The sequence below is a fragment of the Mytilus trossulus genome, chromosome 7, assembly GCF_036588685.1.
Source record: "Mytilus trossulus isolate FHL-02 chromosome 7, PNRI_Mtr1.1.1.hap1, whole genome shotgun sequence".
NCBI classification, from domain to species: Eukaryota; Metazoa; Mollusca; class Bivalvia; order Mytilida; family Mytilidae; genus Mytilus; species Mytilus trossulus.
Genome location: NC_086379.1, coordinates 11,191,779 through 11,212,204, shown reverse-complemented (window position 1 = coordinate 11,212,204; position 20,426 = coordinate 11,191,779). Strand labels below are relative to the sequence as shown.

The 20,426-nt window shown below is 32.7% G+C and overlaps 1 protein-coding gene across 1 annotated transcript; it reads left to right on the top strand.

Annotated features, from left to right (window-relative positions):
- Nucleotides 1–250: 250 nt before the first annotated feature.
- Nucleotides 251–13,253, top strand: LOC134724628 (uncharacterized). Its single transcript, XM_063587768.1, has 7 exons — nucleotides 251–666; nucleotides 6,424–6,529; nucleotides 8,028–8,260; nucleotides 9,603–9,621; nucleotides 10,780–10,810; nucleotides 11,924–12,227; nucleotides 13,068–13,253. The coding sequence occupies exons 1-7, from the start codon at nucleotides 612–614 to the stop codon at nucleotides 13,079–13,081; spliced, it is 762 nt and encodes a 253-aa protein (XP_063443838.1). The 5' UTR covers nucleotides 251–611; the 3' UTR covers nucleotides 13,082–13,253.
- The last annotated feature ends 7,173 nt before the right edge of the window (nucleotides 13,254–20,426 follow it).

The window sequence follows — 20,426 nt, the reverse complement described above, 5'->3', positions numbered from 1 at the left end:
AATATTGATTGGAAAGCAGACATGTTTAGTTTGTGTCCTTGAAATTTGAGAGTTACGAATCTTATTTCTTTTTAATGGAATAAAAATATTCTGATCAATTCTATCAAATTGAATGTTGTCATTTTAAACTTTGATATTATTATTTTATTTTTATCATAACATTTATTTGAATGAGTCACTAATCGTCTTTTGTATTACAATTCTCATCGAAAAGTTGTATTTAAAGTTGAATTAAACACCCATTTTACACTACTACCATATTACGACATCTCGTGACACGCGTAAACAAAACGATTCTCCTGCACTAAAAATGTAATGAATTAGCGTATTAATTACTACTGGCTGTGTGTAAACTGTCGCCACTAGAGCATGACCTTGTACAAAAATTGTAATATTTACCACTTTTGGAGTAATACAATATAGACATTATCGATGCTTAAAACTTGTACAATTTGACATGACAATATAATTCACCTGTGCATTGTCGGTTTAAAATTTAATCTGCAGATTTTAAATTTTGATTCGACTTAACGTCTTTTGTTATTAAAGAAAAGCGACACCAATTATTGTATAAATTCATCGAGGAAGTTTATATGTATATAAATTGAATTATGGAAAATATTAAACGGATTTTATCAGCTTTTACAATTCTAAACGTTCTTCAAGGTAAGTTGACTTAAAAACTTTTACTTAACGTTAATGCCACACCCTTTTATTAATTAAAAGAAGTTAACTAGATACATAAATACTATAAATATAAGAGGAATCATATGTTCAAAAGTCGTGATAATACACAGTCATATGAAACACATAAAAAACTTGAATGGGCAAAATGATTTTTAATTAGATAACGATGAAAAAAACCAAGTATGCATGACCTAGGAAACAAAGAAAAGTTGAAGATTTAAAATATTTCCTCAAAGGCCAAATCGTCAATACAATATCGATCAAGGGGTAAACGTTACACAAAACTAGGGGGGGGGGGGGGGGGTTAACTGTCAATTAGACATATCGATTGATTTATCGGATGTTGGTTGCTTCACGTCCAGTGGCAGGTATTTCATGTTGTTTGTTGAGAACAAATTACAATGAACAGTGGCGGATCAAGTGCTTTTCATTAGGTGGGCCCACTGGCTGACCTAAAAAAAGAGGTGGCTCAGATTGACATAAGGGGGCCCCGCTCCAGTCATGCTTCAGTGATTCCCTATATAATCAACCAATTTATTCCCACAAAACAAGGGATGGGGCTGTCCCTTGGATCCGCCTATGATAATATTAAGTTCCTGTACAGTATTGCAGGCTGTAAAATGATGAAGGTCAGGAAAATATGGACTGCCAAACGGAAATAAAGGTAATATTAAATAATATTGCTTTACAGCAGTTGCAATGGTTCTCAAGTTAACTAAAAAGCGTAGCATTTTCATTTCACGAGGCATCGGATTTAACGTTACCATTCTGTCGTGGCTGCGTACCTTTACATCCCGTAAAGCAATAATTACGTCTTTATTTTGCAAGATTTTAAACTGTCGATCGGGAGGAGATCAAAGTGACTGTGACATGTTTATAATATATATGTATTAAAGTAACCCTTGTAGGAAATTATACGAAGGAAACAAATCACCAAAAACATTATTTTTGTTAATTCAAATGCAAACAAAATAATGACAAAAAGTAATGCAGATACAAGTGGATAAAGTTTATATGATAACTTCCTTGTAAATGAATATTACTGATGTCAGCAAAATGGTATCAAATTCTAATTTTCTTTTAAAGGCAGAATAAATATATATAGTTGAATGGTCGCATTACAAGTTAAGTGTTTGAGATTTAAATGTTGCATTTAAAAAGAACAAAGTTGTTTGTGATAAAACACAAAGAACGATTCGCTCGCATGAACATTTTAAAAGATGATAAAAGGAATAATTTCACAAACAATTAGCAGTGAATAAGATTTTTATTATGTTTTAGCGAGATAAGATACGTTGGGCTAACTAACACCTTTCTTTTGTTCTTTTCAATACAAATAATATATATTTTTTAAAAATGCTAAATTAATGGAATAACGGGGTTTCCAGTTACGCTCAAGGCCAAAATATGGGAAAACCATAAGTCTCCCAAGGACACTTACACTTAATTTCGATGCACCGATTTTTTTTTAAACAAGTCTTTAATCCGAAAAAAATCACCTATATATCTGACTTGTTATTTTTTACTCGGTCTCGTTTCATGGACAGTCCTTGCGGTCATGAAAGTTTAGAGTATGAGTATGAAAATACTGGATTTGTTGTTTCGAGCACAAACATTGTACTTCGAGTACTTCAAAGTAAAAGTTTAATGACAAAAAGTCAATGGCCATTCCTTGATCTTGATGTCTTGATTATTACTTCTTAATTGATCAATGAAGTAGCATCATGAAATTGGTAAGTTTCTAGCTGTTGCCAAAATTATAGGAACTTAGAAGTGACGAGAATGGGAAAAGAGGGGGGGAGAGGGTGCTGCAGCACGCTACAACAATGAAATTAGTAAATTCAACTAAAGAAAATCAGAATTGAACTAAGTTAGCTGAATTTTGCTGCTAAATTAATATATTCAAAACATTAGTTACTGCAAACACTTTGTTTTATAATATAATGCAAGAATTTTAGTTAATTTGGATCACATATATCACGAATACAGAAACAGTACTTGTACAAAAAGTAATTGTACATTTAGAATATTTAGGTCATCTGTGAACGATTTGAATAATTAACACGTGAGTCAAGGTCCAAGGAATTAAGGCAAATCTAAAGTAATATCAGAAAAAATCTTGTAATCGTCTGACGTATTGAATTATAGTCCAGGTACCTTTGATTACTATTGTAAAAATGTCTAAAAATCCATCCGGTTTCGCATCATACCTCTTTATTAATGTGAAAAATAAGAAAACAAAGGAAAAGAAGAACGAAACAACCGCCTTCTTTTTAACACCTGCATACACACTGTATTTACTTGTTTACATCTAGTTATGCATCAAATACACATTCATGTAAGCCATAATTAAGTTACATCAAAGAATAATGTATGTCTAAGGACTTCCAATTTGCTCAGGGCATACTACTTTCTCAAAAGATTGACAAGTTTATACCATAATATGATTGTTTTGATAATAGATAATTAAATATGATATATAGCTTTTCGTAGTTTTACGCACACTTAATGTGCATAATATGGTGTGTATAATTTTAATGTAAAAATGTAACCACATTAGGTTTTAATTTAAAAGTTAAGCTCCATGTGTAGGTGATCAACTAATAAACGCCCCCATTTAAATAAAGTTTATATATTATTCATGTTAAATTGATTGCTCAAATACAAACAAGCGTTAGCCTTTCCAAAAGGGCTATTCGTCTCTTAGCTGATGAAAATGGAAAGTGGTCTCGCTATTTAGATTAATTCATTTACTAGAATATATAGCCACGTGCATCAATCAACAAATTTTACCACACACGTAAGGTCACACGTTATGAAGTAGAATCGTTCAACGTTGTTGTTTATCCCAGAAGATTCGACTATTTAAAGATAAAGGTTAACTGTGTAAAATCTAATTGCTAAAATAGAGACTGAGGACAAATCCAATACTCTACGGGATTGAAGGACATTTACTAGGTTTGGATTGTCCTAACCAATCAATAAACTTTTATTATTCACGTCTCGTAATATCTTCCAATCAGGTAGCAAGAAAAATTATGCACTAGCTGTCCATCGTTCAATTCTTAGAGTCGAAAACTAGTACCATAGTTTATGTAGTACCACATTTGTATTATGTTTTGACTTAAATAACACGAACATAAAGTGCACAGGAAATTTGACAATACCTCTGTGATATTTGCATATAGCATGTATAATTTATAGCACTTCGATATTCGAAATTAAGCCTGTTTAAAATGACTTTATTGAGATCTTCAAATCAATACATACATTTACGGGTACCATGTTGCCTCTGTGATATTTGCATTTATCATATATTTAGTACAAAATACAGCTATTTTGTATATCTAATAAAGGTTCGTTTTTCCAGTCTATATCACCTACCCTGTATCGCATCTCCCGTATCGCATAGCTAAACCCGTATCGCATACCCCGTATCGCATGGTAAAACCGGTATCGCATACTTTTTTTTTTTTTTTACATAGTCATTTTTTTTATTTATTTTTTTTATTAAAATTTTTTTTTCTCAAAATAGGTTAATTTTTTGGAATGACGTCATTGTTTAGTATGTAACGTCACGAACGTCAATAGTTCGTATTGTATGTGACGTCACGAACATCAAGTGTTCACAACATATTTTTTGGCACAATAAATGCACTATAAAAAATACAAAACACTGAAATAAATACAATAATAAACAAAATATTTTTAAAACAACAGATTGTAAGGTAACCCAGGTGCTTCGTATAAATAATTAAACAGTTAGTTTAAGGCTTTAAAACAAGACAAAAGCAGAACTGAAGGTAACCCAGACTGAGTGCTATTGATCAGAAAACAGTTCATATAATATAATTACTCTTCTGTTGAAATATATGATAAAGCGTATAATACATGACAAAATCCGTATCACATGCCGTATCACCCTCGACCAGTATCATCCCTCGGGCCTAAGGGCCCTTGGGCTGATATTGATGTCACGGGATGATACGACATATGATACGGATTTTGCCATGTATTATTCTCTATATAGCATGTATAGTATATAGCACTTCGATATTCGAAAGCAGGCCATTTTAAAATGACTTTATTGAGATCTTCAAATCAATACGTATATTAACGGGTACCATGTTGCCCCTGCTTTATATGTATGCTTGATATCTATGCTCTTCTTTACTTCAAACGTTGTTTTTTAGATAACTTCTCTTTTGAGTTCCACATCATTCTATCAATTTTAGGACAGTTAGTTTACTAAAATTCGAATAAGACGTACACCACCTATTCTTGGCCCTCATTCCTGTCCACGTTAATTTTGTCTAGGGGTCGTCTTAAACTTGCAGTGAGGTGAAAGTCGATGACACTGCTGGTGGAGATTTATTTCCCCGAGGGTATCACCAGCCTAGAAGTCAGCACTTTTTGTGCTGACATTAATTATTGATATGGTTATATTTTTAAATTATATGTTTACAAAATTTAGAATTTTTGAAATAATAAGGCTTTTCTACCTCAGGCATAGATTACCGTAGCCGGATTTGGCAAAACTTTTCGGAATTTTGGTCCTTAATGCTTCTCAACTTCGTACTTTATTTGGCTTTTTTAACATTTTTGGATTCGAGCGTCACTGATGAGTATTTGTAGACGAAACGCGCGTCTGGCGTATATACAAAATTTAGTCCTGGTATCTTTGATGAGTTTATTTACTACCACTGGGTCGATGCCACTGCTGGTGGAGATTTATTTCCCCGAGGGTATCACCAGCTCAGAAGTCAGCACTTTTTGTGCTTACATGAATTATCATTGATATGGTTATATTTATAAATTATATGTTTACAAATTTTAGAGTTTTTGAAATACTAAGGCTTTTCTACCTCAGGCATAGATTACCTTAGCTGGATTTGGCAAAATTTTAAGGAATTTTAGTCCTCAATGCTCTTTAACTTCGTACTTTATTTGGTTTTTTTTAACATTTTTGGATTCGAGCGTCACTGATGTGTCTTTTGTAGACGAAACGCGCGTCTGGCGTATATACAAAATTTAGTCCTGGTATCTTTGATGAGTTTATTTGCTGCGTGTTGAATGCCTCATTTTGACTTTGAGATGAAGAACAGCAATAAAAGCGCAGATCTTTTTTTTTAATGTTTTTTTTTTTGTTGCTCATTGCTCATTGACTGATCTTTGTCATGTTGGATATATACCTCATATCCTTTGTTTTTGTATTTTTCCAGCAATAATAACATGTATATACACATGTAAACACATTTTTATTATACTGCCAAAATTTCAAATAATATATTTTTTTTTTATATGGTGATGTTCTTTTCAAATGAATAGCTACAGTAAGCGATAAAAATATGGATTTAATTAGATCATATTAAGTGCTTCTGAATAAATTGGCATTTATAAGACTACCGAGGCGTACATTCCTAGCCAATTTATACTAATAAACAATCGAAGCATTAAAATGTATACGTAAAATTAAACCAAAAGTGTACTACATGTTCTGAAGTGCACAAACGTATGCATCTGTTATGAAAGTTTGTGGAAAACCCAATATTTAATTATTGGGATATAAAAATGATATGCATTTGATATTGCATTGTAAATACAATCCCGTTCAACAAATTATGACGGGTGTATATAACTCTGAGTTATCTAATAGTTACTTGTACGTGTACTTAAAATTATAGTAAATTGTCAACATTTTGTATTTCAAAGGCGCATTCTATTTGTATTTCATAGGTATTGCTTGTGAAGATGACTCATTTACCGGAGTAGTAGCAGCCTCAACAGTTGCTGGGGTTCTGTTCTGTCTAGTGATATTAGCAGCTGTAATTTTTGCGATTTGGTAATTTTCATTTACGCATTTCATAAGAGTATACGTATCTGTTTATCTAAATTACGTTGAACCCTCTTTAGTATATAATGTAGATAAATACGGTCGCCTGACCGTCCACGTCGGTCATGTCGATGGTAAACATGAAACATGAAGTGACACCTCATTTCACATTTTGAAATCAGAAAGAACATCAGTTCTGTGCAAATATTCAATAAATCTAAAAAAAAAAAAATTGTTTGGTGATTTGAATCTTAAAATAAAGATATGTAAATGCATGGCCAAATTATTGAACTACCGCAATAATTCTTCATATGATGAAGGCATAATCTTTCTATCAGTTAAATTGAAGTCTGGAGCTGGCAGTCAGTTAACTGCTAGTAGTCTGTTGTTATTTATGTATTACTGTCATTTTGTTTATTTTCTTTTGTTACATCTTCTGACATCAGACTCGGACGTCTCTTGAACTGAATTTTAATGTGCGTATTGTTATGCGTTTTTTCTTTTCTACATTGGCTAGAGGTAAAGGGGGGGGGGGGGGGGGGTGAGATCTCATAAACATGTTTAACCCCGCCGCATTTTTTCGCCTGACCCAAGTCAGGAGCCTTTGGCCTTTGTTAGTCTTATTTTTAATTTTAGTTTCTTGTGTATAATTTGGAGTTTAATATGACGTTCATTATCACCGAACTAGTATATGTATTTGTTTAGGGGCCAGCTGAAGGACGCCTCCGGGTGCGGGAATTTCTCGATGCATTCGGAAGACATATTGGTGACCACCTACTGTTGTATGTTCTATGGTCGGGTTGTTGTCTCTTTGACACATTCCCCATTTCCATTCTCAATTCTATTGGAGTTAGCCATCGCGTCATTGTTGACTTTTGTTTAATCTTTTAATAGTTTTGTTAATTGGGACATTAGTGTGTTTATGGTAGATATGTAATTGTCTGCTGTTTGTTTTTAAGGTTATCTGATTTGAGACCTTCACACATAAATACCTTCCTACGGATAACACCATTAAAATTAAGTTGACCACCGAATATCTTTTGTTTTTTTCTGTGTTGCTTGAACGGAACATGAAGAAAGACGGTTCATAATATCAAAATTGAAGAACAAATCTATACTCTTAACATTGAAAAGATGGAAAGAAACGTATCAAGACAAAAAATTTTAAAATGGAAGAAACTAGTTGGATACAGGCAATACATACCGGTTTATCTACTCGTAAACTGATATTTAAATGAAACAAAGAACGAAGAAACCAAAACTGTACATAGAGATTTATTAAAGACGATCATTAGTGCATCTGTTGCAAGAATTTTTCCATAATCAATTTGTGTTGTCGTTTTAAGCACTGTGGTACAATACCACGCAATGAACGGACTTATCAAAGAAAACACTGTTTTGTTGTGGAATTTAGTATAGCTGATACATTCATTATAAAATAAAATATAAAATATATTCATGTTAATAAGACGCAATTGTTCATCTTTTTACTCTTGTTTTCTAATAGGAGAGATGCATATAAAAAAGTACAGTTGAAACGGGGACGTTTTAAGGTTCCAAGAGCATGGATAAAACAAGAAAGATTAGCAAAGTTAGAGAAACGAAAAAGATTCAAGCGTCAGATGAAAGAACAAATAAAACAAAAACATGCAATAAAAGATAAACAAAATGGAGATTTGGATATGGAAATGAATAATTTACACAGGACACGCCCACAGATACCTGGATCATGGCGCAGAGGTAATACATTATATTAGTAGACAGGCTGTTGGGTGTATATTTAAATTCTAAAACAGAATCATATGCATACATATATTACAGAAACAATCATCCCAAATAATATAAAAGTTAATCTTCTAATCAATGGAAGACACTTGATTACTGACTATGTTTTGGATCATATTTATAAATAAACTTTTCAAAACATTTGAATTTTTGAAATACTAAGGCGTTTCTACCTCCGGAATAGATTACCTTAGCTGTGTTTGGCAAAACATTTAGGAATTGTGGTCATCAATGCTCTTCATCTTCGCACTTTATTTGGCCTTTTTAACTTTTTTTGGATTCGAAGGTCACTGATGAGTCTTTTGTATACGAAACGCGCGTGTGGCGTAAATACAAAATTCAATCCTGCTATCTATGATGAGTTTTTTTTTTTCGATTTGGTCAAAATTCAAAATTTTACTATCAGACATGTGATATGGGTAGCAATTGAAAACCGTCTATTATGTAAAATTCTAGATGCTTTTGTATTTTGTGTGTGCCTCTGTGTCTAATTAGCATATGTCCCACTTTTCTTTAAACATATTCCATGTTACTGCGAGAAAGTTTTTCAACGATAATGAATTACTTTTCAATTATATTATCCTTGTTTTTTTATTCATGTGAACATGAATGTTGGAATGTAAAAAGACACCATTCAGAAGATGTACAAAAGTACAGACTTAAACAAGGATTTCACGAGCAGAGTCCTCTCCGACTGATCTTAGGGTTTGTTGCTACACCACGTAAGAGAACAAGTGAGCGATCACAAAAATGTTTCATCCTTTCGTATTCTAAGGAAAGAGTTTGTAAGCAAGTTACTGTCGCGATTTGCTGCCTGTCATAGCCTTTACTGTTACAGTATAAAATTAAACCGTTTGTTTTCTCTTTTGAATTGCTTGATATTTGTTCATCCAGGGGTTTCTATAATTATAGCTTCCTTACTTATGATAATTATGTTGGCCGTACGGATATCTGTAATTCCACAAATGAGTCCTTTGATTTGGAAATGACATTTGTGTCATTGACATGCAGTTATACCAAGTTTTTTTTTATTTCATCGTAACCAGGTAACTAAATTTGGTATCGCTGCAAGTGGAGTCACTGTGCTTTGCCCAAAAAGCCATATCCGTCAAGTAGGTATTTCATAGGTTATCTTGAATTAATATCTACACTACTAAATGAAGAATATTTTGCTCCTATTATTTCCAATAATTTAGTTGATTTTGTATTAAAATGAAGAATCTCATGATCAGTAACATGTACTAAAACACCATCGGATATTAACCATGTATATAATTATATTTTTTTTTATTTGCAGAATTACGACATCCAAATGGGTAAGTTTTTTCTCAATACAAATATAATTTTTTCGTACATACATTCATACTATTTGTCCAAGGTGAATAACGTCAAGTAAACAAGAACTTGCATTGAACAACATGAATGCTTGTTGCATACATGTATGTATTACAGCCATAATACTTTCTTGATGGTATCATTTGAGTTTTACTAGATTCTCTTAGGCACCACGGTCACAAAATAATAGAAATCAAAAAAACAAAAAAACAGTGGAAGCGTGTTCAAGTTGGTCCATATTTTTGCATTAATGGCGAGGATTTGTGTTTTCCCCCCAATATCATTTAGAATTCTGGCTAAAACAACCCAACTTGATCAGTTCGTGTCGAATTCTTACACTAACTTTATGAATAATCTTTAAGTATTGGGAGTCTTAATGTCATTATTGACATAACGTTTTGGACTTAAATTACTTTTTATGATTCAAATAAAACATTGCGTTTATAGATTTTCAGTTACTGAATTGTGTTTACGCACTAGGTGTAATGTTTCTTTTCTGTTTAGGCCGGTTTGGTTTTGTTGCTTCATGCGTTGAATACTATTACAGCCGATTTCAATGACAGTGTAGGCAAAGGTAATATCTTTGATTAGCTTGCTTGATAGCTGAACCGTGATGTCATAGTTAGGTTAGGTAAACTACCCTTCTTTAAAAGTAGACTAGTCCGACAGATGAGTAATCTATCTCAGTCTGTAGGACTAGGCTACTTCGAATGGAGGGTATACCTGACATAATAATGACTTCACGGTTCAGCTAGAAAGCAGACTAAACAAAGATATTATCTTTAGCTACACACTCATTGATATCGACTGTAACGAGCGTAATTGGTGTACATGTACATTTGTAGTTAATTACAGAAACTCACCTCATCAGCACTAACAATCGTTAAAATAAAGTAACATGTATTTTATTATATCTATATATCCACAACCAGATAACATGTACGTATTTGGGACGGGAACCGGATATACATAATAGCCCATTTTAGGATGGTTAAGGCTTTATAATAGTCAGACGCTAATTTAAACCGAAAGCTTGTATCGTAATGGAAACCTAGATAGAATATGTATGATGTAACAAATATCCTAACTCATTGTTTTGTATTATAATTCAACAAACGTATCTGTTTACTTTTTATCAGGTATATAGTAAAAGAAGTACCAACTTTGCAGGTAAGACTTCTATAATTTGTGCTTGGTATTTATTTTCGCTATACAATGTTTTGATAAATTGATATTTTTATTACGGAAACTTTGAACCTGATATATATATATAAGTTGTAAGTATATGATTTTTAGGGACAATCTTTAACTTGATAAAGGGGATGTTTTTAGTCCACATCTCTTACACACATCATACTATGCAATGTTTGTTCGCGGGTGACTACATACATCATACATGTATATATCACATTGTAATATTGTAATACTATATACATATACACCTCCTTTGAGCAATTATGTTTTAAAATTAACGTCATTGAGGCATTCACTTGTCACTGGTCGTTTTATCTCCTTGTATATAATATTAAGGTATTTTGAAAACAAATATTTAGAGACAAGTGTCTATACTTCCCAGTTTCCAATTTGATGAATAATTCCAATGGTCAAGTATTCAATATAGAGCCATGAATCTAATGTTTCGCAGGAACTAAGTATTTGTAGTAACTTAAAAGTTTATGTTTTAAAAGCATCGATAACTCTTTAACATAAGTATGTTTACTACAACAGGAGGGCGGAATATGAGCGACGTAAAAAAAAAAACACCCATCGCGCCACTTTTTGTTGTTCAGTGTTATCCATCGTATGATATATAAAAGAGTGCACAACTTAGTGCAATGCCATATCGACAAGTATATCTTTTACTTGGGTAAGCGGTTGTGCGAAACTTATGTTACCAACATCTCAAGGAGGCAAAACACGAAACTGACGAATAAAACTTTTGCTTATATTAAAGTTTGCTTCATTGCAATAGAAAGAAAAAAGGTAAAACCGTCAAGCTTTTATCGCAGTATTGACACCATAAACCATTTTTAAGCAAAATTGTTGATGGAAATAAATGCGGAAATGCAGTTTAGTTATGAAAATGTAACCTAAGATACTAAAATATCTTCGCTCCTTGTTGAAGACCGTACTTTGATCTATAATTACTTTTACAAATTGCAACTTTGATGGAGAGTTGTCTCATTGGCACTCATGCATTCTGGCAGTTTGTTCACCATGATTTTTTTGGGGGGTATAAACTAAATAAAAGAAAATAATTAAAACATATGTAACTTATTTCAGAGAACCGTAGTAATAGATAATCAGCAAGTCGTTGTTGACGTAGTTGACAACGATAGTGCACTCTGGCAGAGAGGTCATAACCCATCTGGTATCCGCTATTCATCACTGACAAATCCATCCACAGCGGTACCAGTATCATCTCGGAGTGACGGAGATAGTTCGAGTGTATCGTCTGCTTCAACAGCAAGAGTAAAGGATAAAGACAAACACTCGTCTGTGTATATAGAAGCGGAAGTGATAGAAGCAAGCATAGATTTCACAAATGACGGTGCCATTGGTGATGATAGGGAATTACAAGAGAGAGGTACTGTACATAATGTATATGTAAGGAAATCAGAAAGTTCTCAATGTAGTTATCGTGCGGCTTCAACAATTAGCGAAAACTCGTTATGTATGGTCAGCTAGAAAAGGCCCGAAATATAATGTGAAACAAATTCAAACAAGAAAACTATCGCCCTAGTTTATAAAAAAATATATTTATGAAAAAATAAATACTTATACATATATATATAAACCATCGACATCCATTTAATTACCTTTCTTCGTACGGTCACATAAACTAAGAATGGATGTAAAACATTTGCGATTTTATGTTCTTAATCATTCGCTTACATTTGACAGTACTGAAATAGCACAACATAAGAATAAACCGTAAAAATTAGTTGCAAAACCTATTTCCTTCTTTAGATGATCCAGTATTTATTTTTTTTGCAATGAGAAAGCAGTTCAACGACATAACAAAGAAGACATTTTGAGGTCAACAAAAGGTCTTCAATTACAGCAGTGCAGTCTTCATGCTGTACACGTAAAGTTTACTTGTTTGAACTAGACTCCCATATTTATCGTCTACATACGTCTATGTCTGTATGTGCTTGCAAATGCTGCTGAATAATTCAAAAACGAGAACAATATTAATTGCTTTATTTATAACAAAACAGCAAATAGACAGACACGGACTAGTGAAAACAACTGTACAACATAAAGTATTGGAATGATAATGGCAACGGATTTTATTATATGCATGGGCATAAGTTAAGCAGTTTTATTCTTAACAAATACAATTTTAAAATAAAATAAGATAAGATTAGATGGAATATGTTAGATCGGTGTGTTAACTAAAAGAATTGTAATATCTTTTTTTCAGTTACAGCCTTCTGAGAAGGAGTATACATGTATGCAATGAAAAGTGATGTGATATGCCGGTGAGGTTTGAGCAGTACTGAGTGTGTTGATAAACTATGAAGTCCCTATAAAATAATTTCCGATTTCTATATGACTTTTATAAATAATATATGTACAGAAATTATATAATAAATGTGATGATATATCAGTACAGGAAAGATATATGTGTAAAAAAGCAATACGGATTTTGATGTGATCGACTAAAAAGGAAAACCTATAAATATTTTTTTCAAATACACAACTAAAAATAATGGATGCAGTTTTTATGTACACCAATATATACGTATTACTAACTGAACTTTAAGGAAAAACTCAAACATGACACTGGTGCAGAAGCACATTATTAAAAATGAAAGATTGATTTTTTTAGCTTGACGTCAAATGGTTCATCTTTCATGCATACTGAGGACGAGGAACTCTCCTAAATTAAGGCAATTTTAAAGGACGTGAATGAGTAATTATTATACATTCTACAACGCCAAACGAACGCGCCTCTATAGCTTTTGTTTTACTGGACATGTCGATTGTTTAAGAGTACAGTTTACCCACTCGGGTCCAGTGTACAATTGACCGAATTTCACACACGCACATGTTAGACAGATTTCGAAATCAAATACCAAAAAAAACCTGGTGTACTTTTTCGACAATCAATTGAGTTATCGTTCGTTGAACTTCAAGTTAACATTAGTTCTTTAGGAGTTAGTTTTATTGAATATCTCTTTTAAGGTCGAAGTGTTTATTGTAAAAAAGGGAAGTATATTAAGGCATTCCGATGAAAAAAATGTACCTGTTTTTGTATTGCTATGAGTTACAATTTATGACAACAATCAACAAAACCCCATTGAAACAACATCGGATAAACAAATTTGATAATACTTTTAGATATTTGGATGATATTTTGGCTCTCAATAATGACGACTTCAGTATGTATACCAAAGAAATTTATCCTGTTGAACTTACTTTAAATAAAGCTAATACTAACAATGACCACTGCTCTTGCCTCGATCTTGACATCTATATCACTAACGGAAAGCTTAATACTAAAATGTATGATAAAAGAGATGATTTTTCCTTTCCTATCGTTAATTATCCATTTTTAGATGGTGACGTTCCCTTGTCACCATCTTACGTTGTTTATATATCTCAACTTGTACGATTCGCTCGTGTTTGTAACAATGTTTTAGATTTTAACGAGAGAAATTTATGTATTACTGAAAACATATTACACCAGGGATTTCGTTATCACAAACTAGTCAAAACATTTACTAAACTTAATCATCGGTATAAGAAAAAAAGTAAAAACACAAAAATACTGAACTCCGAGGAAAATTCAACAAGGAAAGACCAAAATCAAAAGGCAAAATCAAAAGTCCAAATACATCAAACGAATGGATAACAACTGTCATATTCCTGACTTGGTACAGGCATTTTCTAATGTAGAAAATGGTGGATTGAACCTGGTTTTATAGCTAGCTAAACCTCTCACTTCTATGACAGTCGCTTCAAATTCCATTACATTGTCAACTATGCATGAACAAAACAAACATAAAAAATGTCAAAATAGGGGTACAGCAGTCAATATTGTGTTATCATCTTCATAACACTACAAAAACAACAAATGTAACGAAGAAGCACAAAAAGGCATACATCAAATTTAACATACTCAGTTTGCTTTTCTTATACGACTTATTTTATCTATGTAAAGTCTACCCGTCAAGGATGGACGGTTTTCAGTACGGGTGTTAAAATTGCGCGTTTGAAATTCGCACAGAAAATAATTTTGTCGTAAATAAATGCAGAGTCACGTAAAGTAGATATAACAAAAAACAGACTTAACAGTAAAAGTAAAATAAAATAATTGTGTGGTCATCATTCGTAAATATAGCTCAACATGCAGACTTCTTATACGTTCAGGTATTTCACATTCATTTTTTCATGGAAATATTCTTTATAAAGCACAAAAATGTCAGCATTCACCTCAGAAACTAAGTTATAAAACCTTTGAATAGACTTATTAAGAAAGGATATAGTTACGATACTGTTGTCAGGTCATTATAGATTGCACATTTTGGCGTTAATATTGATTCACTTATAGGGTCTTTGCATCGGAACTAAACACATTTATTCAAAAATCAAGTGTTGGCATGACACGGGTTATGTTCTTCTCATATATGTTATGATGGTATTATACTAAACCCCTAACGGGAAGGATTGTGCTTGATATTTATATGATGAAATCATAATCTTTCAATCAGTCTAATTAAAGTCTGGAGCTGTCATGTCAGTTAGCTTCTAGTAGTCTGTTGTTATGTATAATTATTGTCATTTTATTTTATTTCTTTTGGTTACATCTTCTGACATCAGACTCAGACTTCTCTTGAACTAAATTTTAATGTGCGTATTGTTATGCGTTTACTTTTCTACATAGGCTAGAGATATAGGGGAGAGTTGAGATCTGATAAACATGTTTAACCCTGTCTCATATTTGCGCCTGTCCCAAGTTAGAAGCCTCTGGCCTTTGTTAGTCTTGTATTATTTTAATTTAAGATTCTTGTGTACAATTCGGAAATTAGTATGGCGTTCATTAACACTGTACTAGTATATATTTGTTTAGGGGTCAGCTACAGGACACCTCCGGGTGCGGGAATTTCTCGCTACATTGAAGACCTGTTTGTGACCTTAATCTGCTGTTGTTTTTGTCTATGGTCGGGTTGTTGTTTCTTTGACACATTCCCCATTTCCATTCTAAATTTTATCTGACATTTTAACTGAATCGGATGTTTGTTGTGTTCATTTTTATACGACCGCAAAATTTGAAAAAATTTCGTCGTATATTGCTATCACGTTGGCGTCGTCGTCTGCGTCGTCGTCGTCGTCGTCGTCGTCCGAATACTTTTAGTTTTCGCACTCTAACTTTAGTAAAAGTGAATAGAAATCTATGAAATTTTAACACAAGGTTTATGACCACAAAAGGAAGGTTGGGATTGATTTTAGGAGTTTTTATCCCAACAGTTTAGAAATTAGGGGCCAAAAAGGGGGCCAAATAAGCATTTTTCTTGGTATTTAAGTAAATAGAAATCAATTGGAGTTATCTTTCTTTGTATGGAATAGTAGTTGAATCAACTTTTTTGCACCATAACTTAAGTATTAGTGAATGGAAATCTATGAAATTTAATCAGAAGGTGTATGACCACAAAAGGAAGATTTGTATTGATTTTGGGAGTTTTGGTCCTTACAGTATAGGAATTAGGGGCCAAAAAGGGATCCAAATAAGCATTTTTTTGGTTTTCGTACCATAACTTTAGTATAAGTAAATAGAAATCTATGAAATGACCATAAAAGGAAGGTTGGTATTGATTTTGGGAGTTTTGGTCCTAACAGTTTAGGAATAAGGGGCCCAAAGGGTCCAAAATTAGACTTTGTTTGATTTCATCAAAAATTGAATAATTGGGGTTCTTTGATATGCTGAATCCAAACATGTACTTAGATTTTTGATTATGGGCCCAGTTTTCAAGTTGGTCCAAATCAGAATCTAAAATTATTATATTAAGTATTGTGCAATAGCAAGAAATTTTCAATTGCACAGTACTCAGCAATAACAAGAAATTTCCATTTGCACATTATTGCGCAATAGCAAGAAATCTTCAATTGCACAGTATTGTGCAATAACAAGTATTTTCAATTGCACAGTATTGCGCAATAGCAAGAAATATCTAATTGCACAATATTGTGCAATAGCAAGAATTTCAATTGGAGTTTTCTTTCTTTGTCAAGAATAGGTAGTTGAATCAACTAAAATCATTGTTTTATACGATATACAATGTATATTCACTTTAACTACCAACTGATAAATTAAGACAAATTGAATCTTTACCATTCAGTGATAACAAGCACATTTTTACATTTTAATATTTATGATGTATTTAAATGAGTAATTATTGTTGCAAACTCCATTAGAAATTTGAATTGTGATTAGTTTTGGAATAATGATAGGGGGATATGAAAAAAAATGGGGGGGGGGATTCAATTTTTCTCATTTGAAATTTCATAAATAAAAAGAAATTTCTTCAAACATTTTTTTGAGAGGATTAATATTCAACAGCATAGTGAATTGCTCAAAGGCAAAACAAAAAAATTAAGTTCATTAGACCACATTCATTCTGTGTCAGAAACCTATGCTGTGTCAACTTTTTAATCACAATCCAAATTTAGAGCTGTATCCAGCTTGAATGTTGTGTCCATACTTGCCCCAACCGTTCAGGGTTCAACCTCTGCGGTCGTATAAAGCTGCGTCCTGCGGAGCATCTGGTTGAAGTTTACTTTGTTGCTAGCAAAAATATGCATTATTCATTTTAATCTTGTATCATTAAAGTTTTGAAGTTGTGTGAACAAATATTGAGGCGGGATGAGGAGATGCATACATTAAAAAAATATATAAAATGATAGTTTTATGTACAATTCCGTCTAGCCGGTATCATCTGATATTTACCTTATTTTTTTGGTTTAGTTGACATTTGCAGATACGACTAGTTCTTATATATCTTTACCAGTAGATACATTATATTGGGTGATAGTATGGAATATTTTAAAGCGTATTCGTACGGCTAGTCTGTTTTTCCCCACCTTGACCTCCTTTACATGGATCATGATTGTTAATGTTAAGTGTATGTGATACAGCCAATATCTTCATATACAAGACTTTCACCTTAACTTCAATCAGTAATAAAGCAGGTGAGACATTGTACGACACTAACGCTTGTTCAAAACTTGTCGATATTCTGACAAGATAATTAGATCTTGTCATATATTTATGATAGACACAAATATATTGTAAAAGACCGTACCTTTTCTCTGTTTTGTATGTTTTCGTGGCCTGCTGCGTTATTAACGTTAACGTTAAGTCATTCTTTTCATAAAAATATCCTCACGTGCTAATGCAGGGCATGAACTCTTGGTTATACTATCCGATCAGAATCACGCCGCAATATACCATTTACGATAACATCGATTATTGTCTTCCTCCGCGAAAATATAACCCTTCACATTTACATTTCTCATGAGAAATGATGTAAAATATAAAATGTTACCATATAAAGATTTGAAATTTTATTATTCTCCGTACTGCAATAAAATGTTCTGCTGATGAATTATTCGAAAAGTTGATCCGGGTAAGAATAGTTATAAATGTTTTGATAATTAAGACAGCTTTTGACTATACTATTTGGCCAGAGTCACGTATTTCTATACAGAGATTTAATGATGGTAACGGTTACAGTGGAATTCGCCTTTCATCTATTAGACAAAAAATTTAATTGTTTGAATTTTATTATTTTTTTTCAAAATGTGATTACATTTAGAGAATAACCGCCTTACACATGAAACTTGAAATGTGAAGAGAATATCAAAACTGTAAAAAAAAATTCTTGATAACATCTTATATGTAAAGTTTGTCGAAAGGTTGTGGATATTCCTATGGACACTAACTGCGATCCATTGATGGCATACTTGTTTCTGTGTTGTGGTTAATCAAAGTTTATGACAAGGCTCCATGTGGATTCGTCTGGACTCATTTGATTGACCAATCCGACACTAACCGTTTATTACAATAACGGTCCAGTTTTCTGCACCAGATTTGCATTTCAACATTTAATGTCTTTTCAGCGATGATGTTTTGGCGTTCAAGTCAAGTGTTTTATATGCGTTGCACAATGCAGCTCACTGTAAATGAATTAAGTATATGCGACAAAAAGTGTCCACTCCTTGATTTTGATGTTAAACTGTTAAACGTGCAACCTCTTAACAAAAGTTTGACTGTCCCTTTGGTATCTTTGGTCCCTCTTGTAGATAGGAAAATTGCTTTTTCGGGCTTTGGTGTTACTTTTTGCCCAATCTTGCGGTGTTTCTGACGTGTTAGTGGCTTGCAACTAGCTTTCAGCAACCATAAGTGTTCTTGCAATTGGTGATTTGTACCTTTAATCTATTTGTTCAACACTTTAGGGCTTTGTGTCGATCTGATGAGTTGAATCTATTTTAAATAATTTAAACAGTTTATTCTTGTGGTGTGCTGCTGCGTCGCTGTCTTAATTTTTGGTGGGTTGAACGCTCACACAATATGTGCGCTTGTCTTAAGTCTAGAGACAGTTGTTATGTGGTTTTCGTTGGTGGCTGTCTGTCAACGTCGTTTTTGTTGTTTCATTTTTTGTACATAAGGCTGGTCGTTTGTTTTTTCGTTTGAAATGTTTTACATTTTAGTTCGGGCCTTATATTATACGGTATTAGTTTTATTCATCATTGAAGACCGTACGATGAACTAGTAGTGAAAAATTGCAATCTGTGTGATTGGGTCTCTAGTGGATAGCTGTCTTATTGGCAATCATACCATTTCTACTTATTTTTATATATAATGATTAGAAATTTTGGGGTCATTTAACATGAATATATTTGATGTACTAAATTATGACACATTAAGACTTCATTGCGTTTTTAATACATTATCAATGTCCCTACGTGTGATATTAAGACAGAAAGCCATGTCAATCGATCAGTTATATGTTAGAATAAATAAAAGGAATGTCCAATTTGACAAAAATACACCAAATTAATCAACAACCACTAAGCAATTAGTACCAGAAAGCAATACACAAAGTGCCTTTTCAAGTCTAGAAAATGGGAGTCAATCATTGGTGGTTCAAATGAAATTATTAGCAGAGATTTCTCACCAAACAGGATAGTATTCTTGTATCATGATATTCTCAAGATATAAATAAGTACTTGTTGACAGTTTTTGTTTTATATTTGTATAGTCGACATTTTGTTTTTAATATGTTATAGATAACATTAGCAAACACATTAAACTAGTCACACTAGAGTATATAGTTATCAAAGGTACCAGGCTAAAAAAAATTGAAACGCAAGACTTGCGTTTCGTCTTCATAAGACTCATCAGTGACGCCCAGATCAAAATAGTTCAAAAACAAAATAAGTATAAAGTTGAAGAGAATTGAGGACCAAAATTTCTAAAAAGTTGAAAAAAAACCAAGATTGCACACGCTGAAATGTCTCGCCTTTACTTATCATTGATAAGTTGCTAGTCCTAAATATAAAGCTTTATTAAAACTGTCACATAAACTTAACATTAACCAAGAAAATTAAAAATTGACCATTGAACCATACAATGAGGTCAAGGTCAGATGAACTGCTAACAATTCTTCCATACATCAAATATAGTTGACCTATAATTGCTTATAGTTTCAGAAAAAAGACAAAAACACAAAAAAAACCTTAATATTCAGCAATGCACCGTGCAAATGAGGTCAAGTTC